The sequence below is a fragment of the Triticum aestivum genome, chromosome 5D (genome assembly GCF_018294505.1).
Source record: "Triticum aestivum cultivar Chinese Spring chromosome 5D, IWGSC CS RefSeq v2.1, whole genome shotgun sequence".
Lineage (NCBI taxonomy): Eukaryota > Viridiplantae > Streptophyta > Magnoliopsida > Poales > Poaceae > Triticum > Triticum aestivum.
Window position 1 is genome coordinate 413,022,104 of NC_057808.1, and position 24,085 is coordinate 413,046,188.

The window sequence follows — 24,085 nt, forward strand, 5'->3', positions numbered from 1 at the left end:
GGTTTCTCCCCAATCGGCTTCCTCCCTTCTCCTGTTCACGCGAGGGACAGCCGCCGCCGCCCCTTCCCCTTCCAAACTCGCGCTCGCCGGCCATCCTCCCCGTCCGCCGCCGCCGCCACCGACCAGCCGCGCCCGCGCTACCATCCCCTCCCCGTTCCTCTCCGAGAAGCAGCCCAAGGGCAGCCGCCTGCCGCTCGGCACGAACGCGGATGCGGTGGCCGAAGGGGGAAGCGGCGCTGCTTTGGCGCCGCTAAGCGCCACCACCCCCCGTCCCTTCGTCCCCCGCCGCCTCTCTGCCTCCTCCCTTCCCGCCACACACCCTCCCTTCCCCTGCGCCGTTGCGCTGCTGCTCCACTGGGTACGAGTTCCATGGCGGTCCGGGATCCATGGCCTCCGACTTGGCGTCGTAGCCGTCAGCCTCGGCGTTGAGACAGTGCCAAGGAATTTCACGCGGGGAAGTGGCTCACCGATGCGCGTCTCGTGGCCCCGCTGGATCCGGTGCTCAACACCTCCATCTCGTGCGTCACGAAGTCGCCGCCGGGGACGCTGCGCTGGTCGGTCGGAGGCCGAGCTAGCCTCGTCCTCTAAGTTACCCTCCGGCATCATCAAGCTAAGGTGAGCCCTCTCGTCCTTTCCTTGCATTTTCATGGCGGTACGTGGTGCTGACTGAATGAGGAAGAAGCAGAGAGGGAGATTGAACGATGAGGAAGCAGAGAGGGAGATTGTGGGACGAAGAGAGGTCCTGGCCAGCACGCCGCCTCACAATCTTGATTGGTTTTTGAAATAACCTCGATTGGTTGGATTTCCACGCGAATTTTACATCTAAAATCTTGTCGTTTGCGTTGTTGCAGGGATGCGGGAGGCAGCAGTCCATTCCTGCGGTCGACCTCATTCTTGATTGGATTAGTAAACAAAGAGGGAGGAGGGGTCGGGGGATGGAGGGATGGAGAAGCTCTCATCGGCAGCGGCTTTCGTGGAGGGCGGTGTGTACACCTGCGACCACACCTGCAGCATCTGCCTCAAGGCCTTCTGCGACAGTGACTCCTCCACAGTAGCTACCTCTGTCTTGCAGATGTAATGGTGATTGGTGATGGAAACCTTTCGATTTGGTGGTAGACGTGTCTGAAGTGGAATCTGTTCTGGTTTTTTGTTTCTAATTGTCACAGGTTACAGGCTGCAAGCATGATTTGCATCTCCAGTGCATCCTTGAGTGGTGAGGACCATGCTTTCTTCTCTTTGCAATTTCCCCTAAAGTTTTGTAACCATTCGATTAGAAATTTAGAATGATATTTCCTGAAACTGTCATACAAGTATGCATTTTGCTGTTGTTAGTTTGTTAATGGTAAGATTTGAAACATTAACGAATTGATTTGAGAACCACATTTCTAGAGTTGTGGTTTATATTTTGGTTGTTGAATGATTGGTTTACTGTGTTGCACATTTTTGGCTGTAGGATTTGTTGTTCTGCACCATTTATCTTCATTTCTTACTGCTGCCACTGATTCTGAGCGTTCAGATGAGACACCATGTTATCTATATAGTAGCTTGATCACTACAATGACCGGTTGACTGCCACTTGTAATTCGGAAGAGTTGACTCTTCTAAACTATTGGTTGATTTGGTTTAGCACATCTTCGTGTTGCGACTGTGACTCCTTATCATATACTTTCTGATGTGCTAATGCTATTCCTGTTGTAGGTGCCAGAGAAGCTCCCAGTGTCCCATGTGTTGGCAGGCAATCAACACGAAGGACCCTATGAGGTAGAAATTCTACTTTATGTGAACAATTATTATGCATTCACTCACAAGAAAACAGTCTGGACTAGAAAGTCGCACACTGCCTTTGCGATTTTGTTTTTGAGTAACATTTCTTTGTTTATGTACGTACCTGCACACAAGAAATCGGTTTCCTTGATTTTTATCATAATTTTCTTTATGTGAATGGATCCTGAGCTACAAACTCGCCACTAAAGCTTTATCTGTGGATTTACAGGTATAGCCTTTTCTTCTTTCTCTTGGTAGCGTGCATTCAATCATGGGTCATGTTGTTGTGCTCGTCTTTTTATGGTGTTGTAGAGAAGCTCCTTACTGAAAAATTTTCAGTCTATTATCTTCGAAAGTAGCATTATTTATGGTCAACCGAATTTTCATGTTTTTGATGTTTTTCCTATCTGGTCTCTAATAGCTATTATTGAATCAACCTTCTCAATATACTCTTCCTCTTACAAATTTACCATTTGATTTCTTAATTCTAGATAGCTGTTATTGGTTGATTTAGGAAAAGTATACCTTGGAATCATAGTTCAGTTTAATTCTAGATAGTTGCTATTGGTTGATTTATTTACATCACCTTGATCACTACAATCTCGCATGAATCATAGTTCAGTTTAATTCTAGATAGTTGCTATTGGGAATACAACACTGTTTAACATTCAGTTTTGTTTTCTCAGTGCTTTGGAGAAGATGGACATGAGGCCCCAACCTGCACTGGCATAGCTAGGCAGGGGAGTATCCTTCCACTTGACATTTCCTTCTCAGTTTTGTATGTTTAATTTTTAGAGCCGTGGTTACTATGAAAACCGAGATGTGGATATTGCAGTATTGATCTTAGTTCAATTCATTCTATTACGTAGCCTCACTTTGTTATCCATGATTTCCCTCATTTGATTGATTTGACACATGTTCATTCACTAGATTATAGTCTACTTCATTTTTTGTGTCTTTAGTTCTAGGTTGTTTTGATTTAAGTGGTACTTGATTTCTTGGCATTGTTCATTGTCTCGAGCCATGTCTGAAACTGAAGGAAAGAAGGCCCTGACCACTCTCATCATTTACTCAAGTAATAACACCATCGGCGACAGGAACGACAAGCTGACGCAGGTGAGCTTAGTGTCTCTTATGCTGTCGTTTTATGTCTTGGCCTCAAGTTCACAACCAGTTCTTTGTTTGGTGAGATGTATGTGTTCTTTCATGGTTATTCTCATTAGGTGGCTGCACTTTTTTTTCTCAATTTGTGTTCTGAATTTGAGGTTTGCAGATGCGTGCCTCGATTGTTTATATAAATGTGTAAGTAGAAAAATTTCGTGGGCAACAACCTGGGATAGATAAGAGAGATACGAATCATACGATGGTCTTTCAGAAGAGATGCTGCTACGAAGATCTTTGTATGTCCCTTGCGGCCATGCCGACAACTTATTGGATGTTTTTCTTCCAACGTGGATCTTCTTTTCTTAAGAACCAACTTTTATTGTAGATCTTTTTGAAAGCATGGCATATGAAGTAGAACTGGATTTTACATAGTTATATCTACGTGCTTGTCCAAGTATAGACTTCAATATATAGCTTGTGAAAATTAAAAAATTGTTTGGTTTAGTGAATTTCCTTTGTCCAAGTATGATTCCTGTTATACTTCCATTTTTTTAGTTGCCACTATTTTTTATTTTGTACTAAATTGACATTTTGAAATAAGCTGACGACGATCCTCGGCAGCGAGACAAGTGTATGGAAAATTCAGTTTCTTTAGTGAACTCAGTCGAACCTTGCAATTTAAGTATTGTGTAAGTGGAAAGTATTAGTAGTTTCACTTTGTCCAATTTTTTGAGGGACAGCTTTTGAGAGTTGCTCCAAACTTAATGCATTCATGGGATCACCAATTTTTGGCGCTGGTTGAGATTGGGTAGGCTGTACCATGAGTTCCTGGATGATTGTTGCAATTCTCATGCTTGCTTGCAAGGATGTTGCATGAATTGGAGAGATTGGGACTGAATACTGACCTCGAATATATATTGATGCTCCTATCTTCTCATTGCATTTGTCTCTGCATTAAATTAGTCAAGTTAAATTTTCAGTACCAATTCTACGATGTATTCCCCTCATGGAATTTTGATTCCTCTTTCTATTAGAGTTTTATGTCTTATTTATATATTAGATTTATTTCTTCTCCTATGACATGCAGTTCTACAGTTGCGTTTCCGTATGCATCTACGCCCCACCAGTATACTTGGTCTTTCAGTTATGCCATCCAGTTTCCTCCCTTTTTGCCTGGTTATGGCCGTGGTTAGCTTAGGAAGAGAGAGCAGCACAAATGAACTGCATTGATAAGTTCACATGTAGCAAAATCCGGATTGAAGTGATCCTCCAATTTCAAGAATAGCATACTGAATATGGATCTATTAAATAATACTGAATGTCATGATGGCCTTCCCTGGAGATGTAGTTCTGAATATCCTACTGCTCTATGGATCTATTATTGCAAGAACTGTATAACGATATGCAGTGAGCTGCTTCATACCATCATTTAGCGTCTGTGTATTCTATCTGATTAGCTTTCCTTAGTGCCGTCTGATGAGAGTTATTCTTGTTGCCCTGTACACATCTTGTGCTCCTATGATGGGGGCAGATGATGTTATTTAATTAATTATTGGAATAAAATGATAATCCATTGGGCTCCCTTCCTTCCTCATGTCTTTTTTTGCATGTATAGTACTTCACTGCTTCCTGCATGTGATTCCATTTGATTTCACTTTGATTTTGTTTTCTGCAGATCGTTTCTTGGTGGCTGCTAATGAATCATGTAAGGATGGCGCAGAATTCACCAGAGGAAAAAGACCGAACTACGGAGTTTCCCCATTGTTAGAGCTCTTGGTGCCCGGACAAGACCTCTATCTCGATTCTCCCTTCGCAGCTCAGCTCCACCGACCAGGTCAGTCCTCATTAATGGACGGTTACATGGTTTGTTTTCCTTTTGAACTCTAAATGTGTGCCCGCCTCTGAGTAATTTCTTGGATCCACGTGTTCTGTTCAGATGGCGATGGCTGACGAAGAGCTCGATGTCCATGGCTCGTCAGGTTCCGCTGGCTCCACTAACAACCGTCTACGGGCGCTTGCACAGGTCAGGTGAAACCCATCCTGTCCCCTCTCTGATTTTACTGGACGGTTGCAAAAATATGATGAGTGTGTGACTCGGGAATTTTTATAATCAAAAGAAGTACTCATAGATGTAAACATTGCTAACTCTGCAAAGAAACACGCATCTGATCTAGGGATTATTGATGCTCGCAGATAGTAGTAAAGAAATAGTGATATTTAGATCCAGGCAGTGTGATGATTTTAACTCTATTTCTTTGACGTGCTCTTCGTGTAGTTAATAGCTCTGTAGGTGTTTCCTCGATTGATTAGATGTTGTCTAGGCCTTCTATGTAGATGTATTTTGTTTAGAAAGCGCAAGCATTCTACGTGCTAATTAGATTTCTGTCTTTGAAGGTGATCATATTGATCTTACCTTATCGACTGCTCTTACTAAAACAAGTTGTATTTTCAACTGATTAATAGCCCCGTTGTTCTTAAAAATGCTCCATGCTCAATGACAATCTGATTAACCGATAGACTTAACGTATCTTTTTTTATCACTATGACTGCTTTTATCCGCGACTGGTTTCTCTGATATCTCTCCCGTGCTGTGATGCAATTACTGTAAGCAGCTCCTCGTGGCCTTATGTTTTATGTTCTCGGGCACTGCAGGATACCAAGCGAGTGTTTAGGATCCCACACCGGGCATTTCTTGACATGCTCCTAGCACACCTTGGCTAATCACCGGCTCAGTATGATCGTGTTGTACATGAGGACGGCAAGATCTGTGTGACCATCTTTTTCAACACCTCTACATTGGATCTTGGAGGACCAATCAGTATGAACGCGTCGTGTCGTCATTCCTCCTGGTCTACATTATGCCCAAGACATGCAAAGTTGTGGATCGTCTGTAAGCTACCATGTGCTTTTGTACGTCCTATGCCTGTGATATTTGCTACTAAACCTATTGTGCTACGTGCTTTCTATGTTCATACATTGTTAGGTGGCTCCTTATTGTGTGCATACAAACAAACCTTACTTCTGAATGATTCTTCATTAGTTTTTTATTTTTATCATGGTTGACAGAATAATGAGTGAAAAAATTACTTTGCTTAAATCTGGTTGCTCGGCTGACAAAGATATGCTTTCTATGCTTGTGATGCTTTCTATGGTATGGATTTTATGTATTGGATTAGGGCCAATGCTTACTTAGGCCATTTTAATTTTGATAAGCCTATTGTTAAAGTTCAAGATACTACGGTTGATGGCTGAGTACAACTGTATATAAATTGTCCTTGGAGTTTCCTTTATGGTATATACTGAGTGGATTGTAAATACTGTTACCTTGGCCATTATTCTTTGTATGATGTATACAGTATGAATGCATATGCTAAACCTGGCGTTTTGGCGCGATCTCGATCTAGTTTACATGCACGGGGACCGGGCGGCATGTACGTACTCAGTCTAGTCAGGGTTTTTGGCTCCGCAACATTTATCCCTGAATTAACACCTCTGCGCGTACCTACGTGGTAAGTAGTGACCACGAAAATGATGAATTATGGATGGATTTAGGCCTATATAAAACAATAATCTCTAATTAATCTCTAAAGCCCATGCATGTGTACGACAAGTGGTGGGAAGTGTGGAAAATTTAGTCCTATACTGCTACAGTAAGAAGAGTGAGACCTCTTTATAAGGGCTGCTCTACCACTTGCTATTGGGAGCTTGGGAATAGGAGTTGTACACGCGCGCTCCTCCTCCGCCGCCCGCCTCGCCTCGTCAAGACGCGCGCGCGCGCCGCGGGTTGCAGGAATGAGCCGAGCCGAAGCTTATTTTTGCCGCTCAGGAATGGTTAATTAATATTAATTAATTAACGAAGCGCTACTGTCCGAGACGTTGGACCGTGGGCTGTTCGCGGACTCGGTCGTGGGCCTGGCCCAGGCCCATCTACCTGACGGCCTATATAAGAAGACGTTGGCTAGTGGAGTGAACCCTAACTCAGTTCACTCCCTCTCGTACAACCCTAACTGTCATCTACTGTTCCTCTCTTTGTGCTGCTTCCGGCGATTCCATCCCGTTGGTCGGGAGAGCAGGTGCCTCCGGAACCCTGTCGTTCGAGATTCTGCCCGGGAGTACGGCAACAAGGTTTTTGGGGAGCGTCTCGACGCGACTGCTCCCGATCCGTCCCCGACTCCGTCCGCCTCTACTTTCACTACTTCCCCTACATCGACCCCACGGCTGACGACGCCGCCGCCAAGAAGAAGGCCTCGGCTGATGCCGAGGCCGCCGCTGCCGCCGCCGCGTTGGCCTGGCCAACCGAAGGGTATGACTCGTTCATCCCCTATTTGCTCGTTCATGTGCTAACCGTATATATGTTGTTCATATATGTTTCGGTTCTATGTACTGTACGTGCTCACATGCTTAGGTATCGCTATGAGATGCATACCGTATTTGCCATGCTTACTATTTACTCGTGGATTAGATTAGTCAGAAAAGCGCTAATATTTCTGACAGAAACAGTGATTTCCAACGTTAAAGCCTCGAACCGTTTCACTCCCGGTCGAATCTCGTTTCGCTCCGTGCAATGCAACTAGCACGACCCGAATCATGGTCTGGTCGTGAACTGGAGGGACGGACGCCGCAATAAATCCTCCCGACCTGAGTGCAATGGCTCCAGTGTCGCCTCGCCAAGTTGCCAGTCGCCTCGACCGTATCGATCGAGAGTGGAAATACTAGCTCATCACACTGTGCGTGCAGCCGTTACGGCGACCAAGTAGTCGAGGTCGAGCTCGGGTTCGTTAGTTGGCCTGCTCTGCTCTGAACCCCTATAAAAACCCCATTCGCTCGGCACACAAGCACACACCCAGCACGCCACTGAAGCCAGTTTAGCCGCCCCGGACACCCACGACGACATCGGCATGGCCATGGACATGGCTCACAAGGACCACCTCCTGGCGGCCTACCACGGCCTCCTCGCCGCCGCGGGCCTCCTCCTCTGCGTGCTCGCCGAGCTCCTCATCTTCGCGCTGAGGCGGGGCGCGGCGCTCTACGTCGTCCCGGTCTCCGCGATGCTGCTGCTCGGCCGCTACCGCCGCCGCGCCGCGGGGGGCGCGGGCATCCGCGTCGGGCTCGTCGACTTCTCCTGCCTCAAGCCGCCCCGCAGGCTGCGGCTCCCCGTGGCCGGCCTGCTGGAGCACCTGGAGCTCGGCGGCTTCTTCGACCGCGGCAGCATCGAGTTCATGACCAAGGCCATCCGGTCCAGCGGCATGGGCAACGAGACCTACCTCCCGCCCGCGCTGCACTACCTCCCGCCGGCGTCCACGCACGCGCACGCCATCCGGGAGGCGCACATGCTCTTTTTCCCCGCCCTCGACGACCTCTTTGAAAAGTCTAGCGTGCCGCCGTCTGCCGTCGGAGCGCTCGTCGTCAACTGCAGCGGCTTCTGCCCGGCGCCCTCGCTCGCCGCCATCATCGCCAACCGCTACCGGATGCGCGCCGACGTCAAGATCTTCAACCTCTCGGGCATGGGCTGCAGCGCCGGCTCCATCAGCGTCGACGTCGCGGCCGGCCTCCTGCGGGCGCACGCCATGTCGTACGCTGTCGTTGTCAGCGCCGAGATCCTCACGGTCGGGTGGTACTGCGGCAAGGACCGCGGCAAGCTCCTCCTCAACTGCAACTTCCGCACCGGCTGCTCCGCCGCGCTCCTGACCAACAGCGCCGCGGCACCGGTGAAGTACCGGCTCGTCAACGTAACGCGCACAAACACGACGGCCAACGACCTGAGCTACCGCGCGGGGTACCGGGAGGAGGACGAGGAGGGCATCACCGGCTTCACGCTCGGCCAGGGCGTCGGCCGCATGGTCAGCGAGCTGCTCCACGCGCACCTCCTGACGCTCAGCCTCTCCATTCTGCCGTGGCGCGAGAAGGCACGCTACACGGCCGCGCTGCTCCTGTCGATGCGCCGACGAGGGCAGGACAAGCTCGCCGGCAGCAGCTCCGGCGCCTCCGCGCCAATGCCGGACTTCCGCGCGGCGGCGGACCACTTCTGCCTTCCTTCCTCGGGGAAGCCGATGATACTGCGGCTGGGGAAGGGGCTGGGGCTGGGGGAGAGGGAGATGGAGGCGGCGCTGATGACGTTCCACCGGTTCGGGAACCAGTCGGCGGCGTCGCTGTGGTACCAGCTGGCGTACCTGGAGGCCAAGGCACGGGTCCGCAAGGGCGACACGGTGTGGCACCTCGGCATCGGGAGCGGGCTCAAGGCCAACAGCCTCGTGTGGGAGCGCGTCGCCGTCGCCGACGACGTCGCCGCCGGCGGGCTCGACGCGCTGGGGCCGTGGATGGAGTGCATCCACCAGTACCCCGTGTGGGAATAAATGCAGGAGACCCAAGCATGAAGCATGCATGCTAGCTTCCCGATGTGCGTGCATGCTGGCTGCTGCCATGTTCGACCATTCCACGAGCTTGAATGTTTTTTGCTTCCACCATTACTGCCAACAAGTTCATGTGTACCATTTGTGAAGTTCAAGTGTTTCCTTCCATGAACAAACCCTATTTCCTATTATCGATCGATGGGTTGGTGCCATCTCACTGCACGAGTCAATGCCATATGGTCAGCAACATGGTCCTGGTAGATACGTGGAGCACGCACATTCGTGAGGGAAATGACCTGACAGGAATGCCGTTAGGTTTCAAATAAGTGTGCCTGTGGAACGCTTCTGCGGCACCAGTAAATGAGGCGGTACCACGACGTCTATACACAAGCACGCAAGCAAGTTGGTGCCATGGCATTCATGGTGGCTGACGAGGAGAGACAGTGCACGTCGTGAAGTTACTGCCCTATTGCACATCAGCTCAGCTGCCTGCGTCGTATTTACGGCCTCGCGCAGACTGACACTGTCGTCGCCAAAGCTGCATCGCCATTCAATATTACGGCAGTGAGGATTCATTTCGTTTGAGGAAATATCTACTCATCGATCACCAGGAACTTGGCCGAGCAAAACCTACTCAAATTAGGGAGCGTCTATATATTCATCACGTGCCTGAAAACGGGGAACCACTTGTCGTATTGCTCAATCAACAATCCAAACCCCAACGAGCCCGCACTGCAATTGCTATTTGACTACAGAAATCAAATCCATTAACCTACCGTCCGGACGTCCTGTTTCTCTCACAAATCGATAGCAAACCATGGGAGCACGGGTGGGGGCCGTGGGACACGGTGGGTGGGGGGGGGGGGGCTTTGTGGGCGTCCAAACCGTTATACGATCTTTTTTCAAGTAAACTTCAAATCTATCATGCCAACACCATGAAAAGAAGTATACAAGTCATTCCCCGTCAAGATGAAGCAGGCTCATGCAACCCGCTAAGAAGAGAATAAAGACATATCAACACACACATGAATATTTGCAGCAGACCTGTGTCAAACCACAAATAAATGGACTGACAAACTAAAAGTACGGTAAATAGATTACCATGCCCAGGTGCACCGTTATCATTGCTGCTCATAGTCACTGTCGGAGCATGTACTTAAGACACCAGGATCGAGGATACCCTGTTAATTGTGAGTTTGTCTAGGGGCTAAAACGCTTTGTCTCTCCACAGCAACGGATCACACAAGACACAAGGGTTTTTATAAAGGTTCAGGCCGCCATATATAGTAGTGTAAAACCCTACGCCCTATTCTTATTGATATGAAATGGATGGATACAAGTGCTGGAGTGTTACAAATGAGGTGGTTGGGGTGCGACTAGTGGTGGTCGAGGTCCTAGCTAGAGTGCGCAAGCACTCCTAACTCTATCCTTCCTATCTTCTCCGGGGTGAAGCTTTCCACTGGTGTTCTCCTTGGGATTTGTGCATGTATCCTAGTGCGTTGTGTATTCGTTGTCCTCTAAGTGACATCGTTCTTCCCCTTATATAGGCCTAGGGGCACCATAATGGTTGTTTTAGGGGGTGTTGATGTCTACTACGCAACTTTATTCTTGCAGGCTTTGTTGGACCTCCTAAGGTTTATCAATCTGTGGGAGATATAGGTGAAGGAAATATGCCCTAGAGGCAATAATAAAGTTGTTATTTATATTTCCTTCTATCATGATAAATGTTTATTATTCATGCCAGAATTGTATTAACCGGAAACTTAGCACATGTGTGAATATATAGACAAACAGAGTGTCACTAGTATGCCTCTACTTGACTAGCTCGTTAATCAAATATGGTTAAGTTTCCTAACCATGGACAAAGAATGGTCATTTGATGAACGGGATCACATCATTAGATAACGATGTGATTGACTTGACCCATCCGTTAGCTTAGCACTATGATCGTTTAGTTTATTGCTATTGCTTTCTTCATTACTTATACATGTTCCTATGACTATGAGATTATGCAACTCCCGAATACCGGAAGAACACTTAGTGTGCTATCAAACGTCACAACGTAACTGGGTGACTATAAAGATGCTCTACAGGTGTCTCCGATGGTGTTTGTTGAGTTGGCATAGATCGAGATTAGGATTTGTCACTCCGATTGCCGGAGAGGTATCTCTGGGCCCTCTCGGTAATACACATCACTATAAGCCTTGGAAGCAGTGTAACTAATGAGTTAGTTGCGGGATGATGCATTACGGAACGAGTAAAGATACTTGCCGGTAACGAGATTGAACTAGGTATGATGATACCGACGATCGAATCTCGGGCAAGTAACATACCGATGACAAAGGGAACAACATATGTTGTTATGCGGTTTGACCGATAAAGATCTTCGTAGCATATGTAGGAACCAATATGAGCATCCAGGTTCCGCTATTGGTTATTGACCGGAGATGAGTCTCGGTCAGGTCTACACAGTTCTCGAACCCGTAGGGTCCGCACGCTTAACGTTCGGTGACGATCGGTATTATGAGTTTATGTGTTTTGATGTACCAAAGCTAGTTCGGAGTCCCGGATATGATCTCGGACATGACGAGGAGTCTCGAAATGGCGAGATATAAAGATTGATATATTGGACGGCTATGTTCGGACACCGGAAGGGTTTCGGTTGATCTCGGATAAAACCGGAGTGCCGGAGGGTTACCGGAACCCCCCCCCCCCCCGGGAAGTTATTGGGCCCTTGGGCCCTTAGTGGGCTTTAGGGGAGAGAGAGGGCAGCAGCCAAGAGGTGCCCCCCCCAAGGGAGTGTGAATTGGACTAGGGGAGTGATACGTCCATTTTGCATCATGCTTTTATATCGATATTTATTGCATTATGGGCTGTTGTTACACGTTATGTCACAATACTTATGCCTATTCTCTCTTATTTTACAAGGTTTACATAAGGAGGGAGAATACCGGCAGCTGGAATTCTGGGCTGGAAAAGGAGCAAATATTGGAGACCTATTCTGCACAACTCCAAAAGTCCTGAAACTCCACGAAAGTTATTTTTCAAAATAATAAAAAATATTGAGCGGAAGAAATACGTCAGGGGGGCCACCACCAGTCCACGAGGGTGGGGGCGCGCCCTACCCCCCAGGGCGCGCCCCCTGCCTCGTGGGCCCCCTGTTGGCTCTCCGGTGGCCATCTTCTGCTATATGAAGTCTTTCGTCCGAAGAAAAATCAGAATCAACCTTTCGGGACGAGACTCCGCCGCCACGAGGCGTAACCAATCTAGGGCTCCGGCAGAGTTGTTCTGCCAGGGACACTTCCCTCCGGGAGGGGGAAATCATCGCCATCGTCATCACCAACGCTCCTCTCATCGGGAGAGGGAAATCTCCATCAACATCTTCACCAGCACCATCTCATCTCAAAACCCTAGTTCATCTCTTGTATCCAATTCTTGTCTACAAGTCCGGGATTGGTACCTGTAGGTTGCTAGTAGTGTTGATTACTCCTTGTAGTTGATACTAGTTGGTTTATTTGGTGGAAGATCATATGTTCAGATCCTTTATGCATATTAATACCCCTCTGATTATGAACATGAATATGCTTTGTGAGTAGTTACGTTTGTTCCTGAGGACATGGGAGAAGTCTTGCTATTAGTAGTCATGTGAATTTGGTATTCGTTCGATATTTTGATGAGATGTATGTTGTCTATCCTCTAGTGGTGTTATGTGAACGTCGACTACATAACACTTCACCATTATTTGGGCCTAGAGGAAGGCATTGGGAAGTAATAAGTAGATGATGGGTTGCTAGAGTGACAGAAGCTTAAACCCTAGTTTATGCGTTGCTTCGTAAGGGGCTGATTTGGATCCATATGTTTCATGCTATGGTTAGGTTTACCTTAATACTTTTGTTGTAGTTGCGGATGCTTCCAATAGAGGTTAATCATAAGTGGCATGCTTGTCCAAGTAAGGACAGCACCCAAGCACCGGTCCACCCACATATCAAATTATCAAAGTACCGAACGCGAATCATATGAACGTGATGAAAACTAGCTTGACGATAACTCCCATGTGTCCTCGGGAGCGCTTTTCTCTATATAAGAGTTTGTCCAGGCTTGTCCTTTGCTACAAAAGGATTGGGCCACCTTGCTGCACTTTATTTACTTTTGTTACTTGTTGCTCGTTACAAATTATCCTATCACAAAACTATCTGTTACCTATTATTTCAGTGCTTGCAGAGAATACCTTGCTGAAAACTGCTTATCATTTCCTTCTGCTCCTCGTTGGGTTCGACACTCTTACTTATCGAAAGGACTACGATAGATCCCCTATACTTGTGGGTCGTCAGGGAGGGGGGCGTGCCCCCCCCCCTTTCCCTCTCCCTCCCCCTCTCTTTCCTTCCCCCTCCTAGTAGGACTAGGAAAGGAGGAATCCTACTCCTACTAGGAGGAGGATTCCTCCTCCGTTGGCACGCCCCTAGGGCCGGCCGGCCTCCTCCTCCCCTCCTTTATATACGGGGGAGGGGGGCACCCCATAGACACACAAGTTGATCTCTTAGCCATGTGCGGTGCCCCCCTCCACAGATTTCCACCTCGGTCATATCGTTCTAGTGGTTAGGCGAAGCCCTGCGTCGGTAACTTCATCATCACCGTCATCACGCCGTTGTGCTGACGAAGCTCTCCCTCGACACTCAGCTGGATCTAGAGTTCATGGGACATCACCGAGCTGAACGTGTGCATATCGCGGAGGTGTCATATCTTCGGTGCTAGGATCGGTCGGATCGTGAAGACGTATGACTACATCAACCGTGTTGTCATAACGCTTCCGCTTTCGGTCTACAAGGGTACGTGGACAACACTCTCCCCTCTCGTTTATGCATCACCTAGATGGATCTTGTGTGTGCGTAGGATTTTTTTTGAAATTACTACGTTCCCATAGGATGAAGGTGTTTCCCTCGCAAACAACCCTGCAATCAAATACAAGTAATCTCTTGTGTCCCCAACACACCCAATACAATTGTCAGTGGTATAGGTGCACTAGTTCGGCGAAGAGGTGATGATAGATGTGTAATATGGATGGTAAAAATAGGTTTTTGTACTCTAAACAATTAAAAACAACAAGCTAGCAAGTAACAAAAAGCGAGCAAACAGTGTCTCAATGCTTAGAATAAGGCCTCGGTTTCATACTATCATTAGTGCAATCTATCAACAACATTAACACAAAGTGCGGTAAAGAATCACTCCAAAGTTCTAATTTCTTTCAGAGAAAGAAGGATGAAATCGCATAGGTAGTAAACCACCTGGAAGTTGTCTTTCCAATCAATCTATTGAACCACCCCTAAATTGTCACGAATAGTCTTAGAGACCGTAGTACGACAAGACCATATGATACACATCAATTAACCTTTATGTCACCTAGAACAACCCAATGTCAACACGGGTATCCGCAAGTTAAGACATGCATTGAGTGATCTCAAATCCAAAGTATTCAATTGAACGTAAGAAACTTCAAAGAGCAAGATTCAATTCACCACAAAACAGATAGAGAGGAAGATCATCATAAGATTCAACTATATTGATAAAACTCATGATACATCAAGATCGTGTCAAATCAAGAACACGAGAGAGAGAGAGAGAGGAGAGAGAGAGAGATCAAGCACATAGTCACTGGTGCAAACCCTCACCCCCAAGGATGAACTACCCATGCATCGCCATGAAGGCAGCAAGGTTGATGAAGATGGCCTCCCCAATGGTTTCCCCTTCTAGTAAGGTGTCGGAGAAGGCCCCCACATGAGATCACTTCAGAACAGAGGCTTGTGGCAATAGAAGAGTTATTTTAGTCTTCTTTCTGGGGGTTTCTCGATTTATAAGATTTTCAGCGTTGGATTCACACCAAACAAGTGCCGGAGACCTCACAAGTCAGGGGACGCCCCATGGTGGCTTGTGGGCCCCTCGGCTCTCTTTGTCGGGGGTTGGGTGCGACATATGCCAATGGATGGCTTATCATGGTGGGAGCGAGTAGAACGTCGCCGGTGCCTGGAAGCGGGATGAGGCGTAGACACGAACGCCGGCACACTTTACCCAGGTTCGGGGCTCTCCTAGGAGATAACACTCCTAGTCCTGCTCTGCAGGGTCTCCGCATGATCACTAAGGCACTAGTGCGTACAATGGTGCTCCTCGAGCTGTATGCTAGAGGTAGGAGAAGGCAGGCACGCTCTCTCCTTCCTCTGGGTATGAGTCTAGTTCTGGAAGGTTGGGAACCCTTTGCATGGGTGCCCTGGGGGGTTTATATAGGCCTACCTCCCAGGGGTACAATGGTAATCTGGCCGGGTTTAGGACCCGGCTGTCAGTGTCTCTGGTCTCCGGCTTCTCCGCCGGCTGCTGGGGCCCGCCGCCTGGTGGGCCCTGCCGACTGGTCCGGTATGGATCCGACAGGCCGCCTCCGCCGCTCACGGGTCTTGCCAGCTGCTGATTACTGTAGCCGTGACGCTAATGATGCACGCTTGGTCAGGGGGGGCGTGGCTACAGTCCCGCCGCCTGGTGGGAGATCACTGTAGCCACTCCGTGTCTCATCTGGTTAATGGTCCGTAGGCCCCGAGGAAGCAGCGGGCCGCCTGCTAGAAGCCGGCCTCCCTCGGGTCCGACTGGTCGGGCCTCCGCCGTCTTCCGGGCTCTCGCTGCCTGGTAGGGCCCGCCGCCGGCAGGCCGTACCGACAGGCCATCATGGGAACAGGGCTCCGCCTGCCAGCTGTGACGTCAGGGGCGGAGTGGCAACAGTGCCACGTCGGGCGGAGATCTCCGCCTGTACGGAGCACTGTGGCCACGCCCGGCCCAGATATGAGGGCTGATGGGCTATACTGTAGCCTCTCCCCATCTTGTCTTCTTAACAGGGGCGCAGACTCTGAGGGCACTATGGGCCGCCTGCTAGACGCCGGCCTTTCTGGAGGCCGCCGGCAGGGAGTCGGCCCGTCTTGGTTCCGCCTTCCGGAGCTTAGCCGCCTTCTGGCCAGCCGGCCGCTCGGCCAGCCGGCCCCCAAAAGGCGGCGCTTGATCTTGCTGTCTTGAGGGGCGCGACCAGCCCCGATGTCTTGAAAGGTTCAGGGACTCGGGTTAGGCTACCCATGGCCCATTACTCCGACAGTAGTCCCCGAAGCTGGTGAGGCACCGCGGCCGAGAAGCCAAGGAGCCTCAATAGCTTCCTTCTCCGGGTGCTCTGGACAGAAGCTTAACCCAACTCCTGGCTAGCCGCCAGGTGGGAGTCGGCCGTGTCCAGTCGGCTTTGTCTGAAACTTCGAACGAAACGGCGGGAACTGGGTGGCGTGCTGGCGAAGCCTCCAGGTCCGTCGCCCGTTGTGGGCATGCCACGTGGCGTCAGCCAGCCGGGCCAACCTGCTAGCCCACGCGCGCGATGGGACGCGACAGCAGGCTTGGCCCGCCACTACCGGTCCTCGGCACGTGAGCGGATCCGCTGCGGTCGAGGCGACCGGTTGAGCTTCTCCGCGGAGTTACTACGTGCAGTAACTCGCGCGATAAAGGAGGGAACGTGGGGTTGTGGGCACAGTTAATCCCACGGTCCCACGCCCGCCCCCTCGGCTTCATAGCCCGTCGGCTATTAGTAGGGGGAGGAGGGGGGCGGCGGAGCATGCGCACCCCTTCGCCCCATTCTTGCCTCCTTCTTCCTCCTCTCGCCACAGCACCCCAGGGCTCCGCCGGAGTGCTGCCGCTGCCCGCTTTCCGTCGAGCTCTTCCGCGCCGAGCTTTCTTGGCCCTGCTCCGATCCCTTGCCCCCCGTCGCGCCACTTGCCTCGTCGAGCTTTCCATGGTGCGCGAGCGGGGAGGAGACTGGGACAGGTCGAACGTCAATGAAGACCGCATCGCCTTCCTTTGCGACACGCGGCGCCTTCCCGGCGCAGGCTACGTGAAGGTGCGCGTGCCTCCTGCGGGGGAGATCTCGCCGGCGCCGGCGGAGGGCGAGTGGGTCGTCTTTCGCTCGCACTTCATCTGCGGCTTCGGCCTGCCGGCGAGCGGCTTTCTCCGATCATTCCTCGAGTTCTACCATCTCCAACCTCATCACATCACGCCCGACACCGTGATGCTTCTGTCCGCCTTCGTCACGATGTGCGAAGGCTACCTCGGCATCCTCCCCACCATCGAGTTGTGGGAGCGTTCTTCTACACCAAGCTGGGCACCTCCGTCCGGGAGGTGGCAGCCCAGTGCGGTGCCTTCGTCGCGGTGCGCCGCCCGTCTCCAAGGAATGCCTTCCCCTCCATCAAGCTGCCACAGTCGGTCAAGATGTGGCAGCAATCTTATTTCTACGTGGAGAACGTCGACCCGGCAGTCGACTTCATCAATCTGCCGGCTTATGAAGTCGGCCCTCCGGCTGGGCCTCGGGCCAACTAGGGCTACAAGCCGAAGCCGGTGTCAGCAGATGGTGCTGCCGCCATCAACCGACTCCGGGAGCTGACCGACGCCGAAGGCCTCAAGGCGTCCGACTTGCTGGTCACCTTCGTCGCGCGCCGGGTTCTCCCGCTCCAAGGTCGGCCTCACTTGATCAGCCGGATGAGCGGGCACCGCGACCCATGCCGGCTGAGTACCAAGGAGATGCCGGCTGCTGAGGTGGCGAACCTGGTGAACGAGATCTCTGACCTCAAGCTGGAGGTGCCCTGGCGGTTCGGCAAGCAGCCGTACTCCCGCGCGGACCCGCCACCAGCCGTAAGTTCTTCAACCTTTCCTTTCTTCAATACTTCATCTTGATTCCGTCTTGCGGTCTTGAACAGTCGGCCTCTTGTCTTTCGAAACATATCTACATGTCGGAGGAGACAACCGCCATTGTGGGGGTGGGCGGCCCCTATGCGCCGGACCGAGCTATGAGCGATGTGGACGACCCCGACCTGGGGGCGGCCGTCTTGGAGGACGACGCCACAGGAGGCGTTTATGGAGCTGGCGGCTCCGAAGAAGGCGGCATCGAGACCTGGCCTGACGATGATGATGAGGACGACGAGCCGCGCCCTGCACGAGGCGCCGGCAGGGCGGACGCGGGCCCCTCCGCCCAACCGACTGCTCGAGGCGGTACGCGAAAGTGTAAACAGGGCGCCGCCTTGTTTGGTAGCACGCCGAAGAAAGCCAAGGATCCGACCGCCGCGACCAGGTGGAAGGAGGCCGCCGCGAAGGCGGCAAAATTTCAGAAGCTCCCGAAGGCGCCTCCCATGGTGTCGGCGCAAGTATCTTTTCCTTGTGCTTTTCTTTCTTGTTGATTCTTTTTGAGCTTCCCCTCTTCGTCTTTCTTGGCTTAGGGCCCCGCTCTCTCTCGAGAAGTCGGCCGCCGCCTCCATCATTGGGTCGGCGGAGACCTCCACCACCACCCGGCGAATCGATCCGGACGCTGACCTCCGGGAGGCGCGGGAGCAAAACGCGCAGGAGGTGCGCGAGGAGCAGGAAGCCACCCGCCTGGAGAAGGCAGAGGCAGACAAGGCGGAAGCCGCCGCATTGAAGAAGCTGGCGGAGGCCGAGGCCGCCGTCAAGGCGAAGGAGCAGGCTGAAGAAGCCGCGCGCCTTCAGTCGGCATTATTCGTCGTCCCCTTAAACTCCGCGCCGCCGCCACCAGGGTTCGTGGCGCCGACTTGGGGAGCCGGCGACGAGCACCCGATCATGGAGAGGGGCGGCAGCGATGTCGTCATGCCGGACGTAGCCGTGCCTCCGCCACCACCATCTGGAGGGGGGCGAAACAAGCAGCCGGCGGACCCGCCAGTGCCGCCAGCCGGAGATGAGATGGTGACGGACCCAACTCCCGAGGTCGGCACACCATCATGCCGCCGGTTTGCAAAGGCGGCCTCGATGCCACGCCCGCTGGAGGCCGCAGCCGCGAGCTCTTCGATCCCGGACGCCAAGGCGACCAACGCCGCGCCCGCTGATTGGGTGCGGGGAGGCGGGACTGGCCCTTTGAATCAGGCGATCCTGGACGTCCAAGGCAAACTCCGAGCCAAGGCCGACACCCTGAAGCAGTGCAACCAAACGTTCCTGGAGTCGCGAGCCGCCGTCCGGGTACGCTTCTTCATCTTTAACTCTTGTATTTCTTATACTTCTCTGTGGGGGCACGCTAGCGCACCCACTGGGTGTAGTCCCCGAGTTTCGGGCCGGCTGCTGAGCAGGCGGCTCAGAACTTTAATTTGTAAGCTCCGAGTACTAACATTGTCTGATGTCTTCACCACATGATTATCATAACCTTCGCGCAGCCACCTTCAACTCCAAAGTCCAGGAGCTGAATCAACGGACCACCGACTTGTCGAAAAGCCGGAGTAAGTCTTTGTTTTATTTCTCTGCGGGGGCGCGCTGGCGCACCCGCGGGCTGTAGTCCCCGAGATTCGGGCCGACTGCCGAGCAGTCGGGCCGGATCTCCCCGGCAACTATTTCTCTCCTTGTTGATTGTTGATGTCTTTTTCTTCTTCTACTTTTGCAGAGGCCAACGCCGCCCTGCAGCAGCAGCTGGGCGAAGCCAACACCGCGCTTCGTGCCAAGGAAGCGGACTGCAGCAAGTTGGCCGAAGAGCGTGACCGGCTGGTCACGCAACTAGCGGAGCAGGCGGAGCTTCTCAAGAAAACCCAGAAGGAGGCGGAGGACAAGGAAGCCGGCCTCCTTGCTGAGTTCGAGACCGAACGCTCCGCCTGGACCGACAAGGAGGCTTTGTTGACTGCCGGCTTCGGCAAAATTGAAGACATGGTTGACGGTAAGCTTTCCTCTTTTTCCTTTCTTAAGGCTGCCGGCTGTTGATCAAGCCGGCTTCCGACCTCTGACTTCTTACTTCTAACTTTGGCTCTTTGCTTTCTGTTTGAGCAGACTTCTTCCCTGGTCACTCTGGCGCTGCCAATCAGGCCATCGAGGCTGATCGCGAAGGGCGGAGGGCGGAAGGTGCGCTGATTGCTGCCAACGCCCCCCGGACCCTTAGCGAGCAGCTTCTCAGCATCCAGGCCCGTCTTCGGCCGGCTCACCGGATGATGCGCCGTCTTCAACGCGTTGGGGTGCAGGCCATCTCCGCCCTGTGGCCGGACATGTCAGCTCTGCGCACTCCCAGCCGGACTGCCGACTGGCTGGAGGTGGCAGCCGGCCATCTTGAGGCCTGGAAGGGTTCCTCGGCCCGGGCTGGGGCATGTCGGGCCTTGGAGTTCGTCAAGGCGTGGTATCCTGGGCTAAATCTAGCCCAGTTGGCCACGCTTCGACTGGAAGCCCAAGAGGAGCTGGTGGCGGTGGAGCGCGAACTTGTCCAGCGGGCCGCGGCGATCGCCGAGTACACCAACACCAGCGTCTTCGTTCCTGAGTTGGCTGAGAACGGCACCAAGGCGCCGCAGGAGTGGTTCAGGCTGAACCCAGAGGATGGCGAGGACTCGGCCAAAGTGATCGACTCCAGCGACGAGGGAGAAGGCGACGAGGAAGAAGGCGAGCAGGACGAGGAAAGTGAAGAGGAGGAGCCAGAAGTTGGAGCGGACGGCTAGTCTCAGCTCGACCGCGACTCCAGCAACGAGCCACGCCCGAGCGAGCCGACTGCTACTGAGGGCGACCAAGCGGAGACCGACCAGCCGGCCGCTCTACCAACCGGCACCACCGACTCCACCGTTCCGCCAAATCCGTCTGCCACTCCCTAGGCTGCCAATTTACCTTTTGTTTTTACCTGCTTATCAGTCTCGACAAACTTTGTTAACTTCACACAATTCCACCCGCGGGGTGTATTTCAAACTTCAGTTGAATGTTGGCCAAGGGCCTTTTGGTATGTAAATATTTTTGCCGAGTTCTATCTTTCCTTGCTTTCTGCTCTTTGGCCTTTTTCCTTTGCCGCCTTCCCTCGGTTACCGTCTTGCCAGCCGAACAGCCGCTCTGCGGACTATGGCTGAGTCAAGTACTTAGCCACTTTCGGGGAGGCAAGTACTTAGCCGATTAGAGTTTTCTAGCAAGTTAAGTAGAAGCCAGCCGACCGGCTGCTCAGCAGCCGATCGGCGAAGCAGGAAGCCGGCTTGAACTATGTGCATGCTTTGGGTCCTTAGCCATTTTTCATGCGAACACCCTTTCTGCCTTAACTCCTGCCCACCGGACAGTCGCTCTGCGAGCTACGGCTTCTGGCAGGAGAAGGATTAAGTGCCAACACATTACTTGTCCGGCTGCAGGAAGCATTACATAGTACAAGGTGGCGAGTCCCCGGGTCGACTGGTCGAACCCGGTGCCAGGCGGACTAATGAAATAACACTTTGATAGGCGTAATATACTTATCATATAGATAAAAGAGGGCAGTCCCCGAGCTCTTCTCGGGGGACCCGGAGTCTTTGTACTTAATACAAAATGTAGGGTGGTACATACTACATCAACTGTAAAACCTTCGAAGGAGATTCGCATTCCATGGCCGCTCCGTCTCCTTGCCGGAGTCGTCTCTTTTGCGTGCTCGGGGCTTCTGAGCATTGATCAGGTAGTAGGAGTCATTGCCCAACACCTTGCTGATGATGAAGGGACCTTCCCAAGGTGCTGAGAGCTTGTGCTGGCCGGCTGTTCGCTGGATCAGCCGGAGCACAAGGTCTCCCTCTTGGAAGGATCTTGGCTTGACCCTCCGATTGTAGTATCGGCACAGGCTCTGCTGGTAGATGGTGGACCGGCTGAGTGCCAACAGCCGGCCCTCTTCCAGCAGATCGACGCCGTCTTCTCGTACTTCTTTTGCCTCATCTTCGGTGTACATGGTGACTCGAGGGGAGTCAAATTCTATGTTCGTCGGGATGACGGCTTTGGCACCGTAGACGAGGAAGAAAGGCGTGAAGCCGGTTGACTTGTTCGGAGTTGTGCGCAGACTCCAGAGGACGGCCGGCAGCTCGTCGAGCCAACAGCCGGCCGACCGCTCCAGAGGCTCGACTAGTCAGGGCTTGATGCCGGACAAAATGAGGCCGTTTGCCCGCTCCACCTCGCCATTTGACTGCGGATGGGCAACGGACGCTAGGTCCAGTCGGATGCCCTGCGTCGCGCGGAAACGGGCCAGGGCGCCTTTGGCAAAGTTTGTGCCATTGTCGGTGATGATGTTGTGTGGTATGCCATACCAGATGGTGATGTCGGAGATGAAAGTCACAGCAGTCGGACCATTCAACTTCTTGATTGGTTTTGCTTCTATCCACTTGGTGAACTTGTCCACCGCGACAAGCAGATGAGTCAGGCCACCGCGTGCTGTTTTGAATGGTCCCACCATATCCAGCCCCCAAACAGCAAAGGGCCAGGCAATGGGGATAGTCTTGAGTGCAGAAGCCAGCTGATGTGGCTTGGAGCGGAACTTCTGGCACCCTTTGCATTTCTGGACCAAGTCTTTGGCGTCTTCTAGAGCAGTCGGCCAGAAAAAACCGTGGCGGAAAGCTTTGGCCACGAGTGCTCTTGAAGCCGCGTGGTGACCACACTCGCCTTGGTGGATATCTTTGAGGATTGCATGGCCTTGCTCCGGCTCCACGCAGCGCTGGTAAACACCAGTGACACTGCGCCTCACAAGTTCTCTGTTGACGATGGTGTATGCTGCTGCCCGACGTTGCACTTGTCGGGCCGAGATCTCGTCAGTCGGCAGCTCTTTATTCACCAGAAAGTTGAGGATGGGCTGAGCCCAGGAAGGTGCTGCAATTTCTTCGACTGCCAGGACTGCTACTTACACGAGGGCGGTTGGGCTGGGAGTCGGCGGGTTGGAGTCGGTTGCCGCTTGCTGAGTCGATGAAGTCCCCGGGCCGACTGCTGCAGTCCCCGGGCCGGGTTCTGAAGTCCCCGGGCCGGGTGCGGCTGCTGCAGTCCCCGGGTCGTCTGCCGATTTCCCCGCGCCGGCTGCTGGGGTCCTCAAGTCGGATCCGACTGCTCCAGGAGGAGCCGGTACGAAGATGGAGTCTGATTCTGGTGACGGCTTGACAGACGGCTTGAGGAGGCGTTGCAGGGCGACGCCGGCTGGTATTGCTTGCCGAGTAGAGCCAATCCGTGCCAAAGCATCGGCTTGCTCATTGTCATTTCTTGGCACATGGAGGAACTCGCACCCTTCAAAGTATCCACTGCGTTGCTGGACGAGGAAGCGGTAGCTAGCCATATTTTCATCCTTGGCATCCCAGTCGCCAGACGACTGCTGGACCACCAAGTCGGAATCACCATAGCACAGGATCCGGCGAATGCCGAGTTCCTTGGCAAGCCGGAGCCCGTGAATGAGTGCTTCGTATTCAGCAACGTTGTTGGAGGTGGCAAAGTGGATTTGCAACACATATCTGAGATTGTCGCCTTTGGGAGAGGTGAGGACGATGCCGGCCCCAAACCGGTGCGCATCTTGGAACCATCAAAGTGCATTCGCCAATCGGTGGATTCTGGCGCTGGCGGCAGGTACTGGGTCTTGGCACAGTCGACGAGGAAGTCGGCCAGTGCTTGTGACTTGATGGCGGTGCAGGGCTGGTAGTAGATGGTGTAGGGGGCCAAATCTATGGCCCATTTGGCCACTCGGCCTGAAGCATCTCAGCTTCCAATGATCTCGGCAAGTGGGGCAGTGCAGACCACAGTGATTGGGTGCTCTTGAAAGTATGGCTTCAGCTTCTTGGCGGCAAAGTGCATGCTGTAGCACATCTTCTGATAGTGGGGGTAGTTTTGCTTGGAGGCGGACAGTACTTCACTCAGGTAATACACCGGTCTCTGGACTGGTAGTGCTTTGCCTTCTTCCTTGCGTTCCACAACTATGACTGTGCTGACCACCCGGCTGGTAGCGGCGATGTAGAGGAGCATGGGCTCCTTAGGAGTCGGAGCCGCCAGGACAGGCGGAGTGGTCACATCTTCTTTAGCTGGAGAAAAGCTTCATCCGCCTTATCATTCCACTCGAAAAAAGTGGTCTTCTTCATGAGCTGGTACAGGGGAAGAGC

General features: G+C 52.4%; 1 protein-coding gene and 1 long non-coding RNA gene across 3 annotated transcripts; both read left to right on the forward strand.

Moving 5' to 3' along the window:
• The first annotated feature begins 15 nt into the window (after positions 1-15).
• LOC123122233 (uncharacterized) lies at positions 16-6,215 on the forward strand. 2 transcript variants are annotated; one of them, XR_006460119.1, is made up of 8 exons: positions 16-615; positions 852-1,074; positions 1,167-1,213; positions 1,699-1,761; positions 2,451-2,880; positions 4,544-4,702; positions 4,805-4,891; positions 5,521-6,215. It is a non-coding gene; the product is annotated as an uncharacterized lncRNA (long non-coding RNA). The 2 variants fall into 2 exon arrangements; XR_006460120.1 differs by lacking the exons at positions 4,544-4,702; positions 4,805-4,891; positions 5,521-6,215 and adding an exon at positions 3,038-3,946.
• Positions 6,216-7,587: 1,372 nt separating this feature from the next.
• Positions 7,588-9,411, forward strand: LOC123122234 (3-ketoacyl-CoA synthase 4-like). The gene has a single exon (XM_044542381.1). The coding sequence runs from the start codon at positions 7,767-7,769 to the stop codon at positions 9,219-9,221; it is 1,455 nt and encodes a 484-aa protein (XP_044398316.1). The 5' UTR covers positions 7,588-7,766; the 3' UTR covers positions 9,222-9,411.
• The last annotated feature ends 14,674 nt before the right edge of the window (positions 9,412-24,085 follow it).

Bases quoted from the DNA above. Each gene is read 5' to 3' on its own strand.
- LOC123122234 (XM_044542381.1), top strand. From the start codon at position 7,767: ATGGCCATGGACATGGCTCACAAGGACCACCTCCTGGCGGCCTACCAC.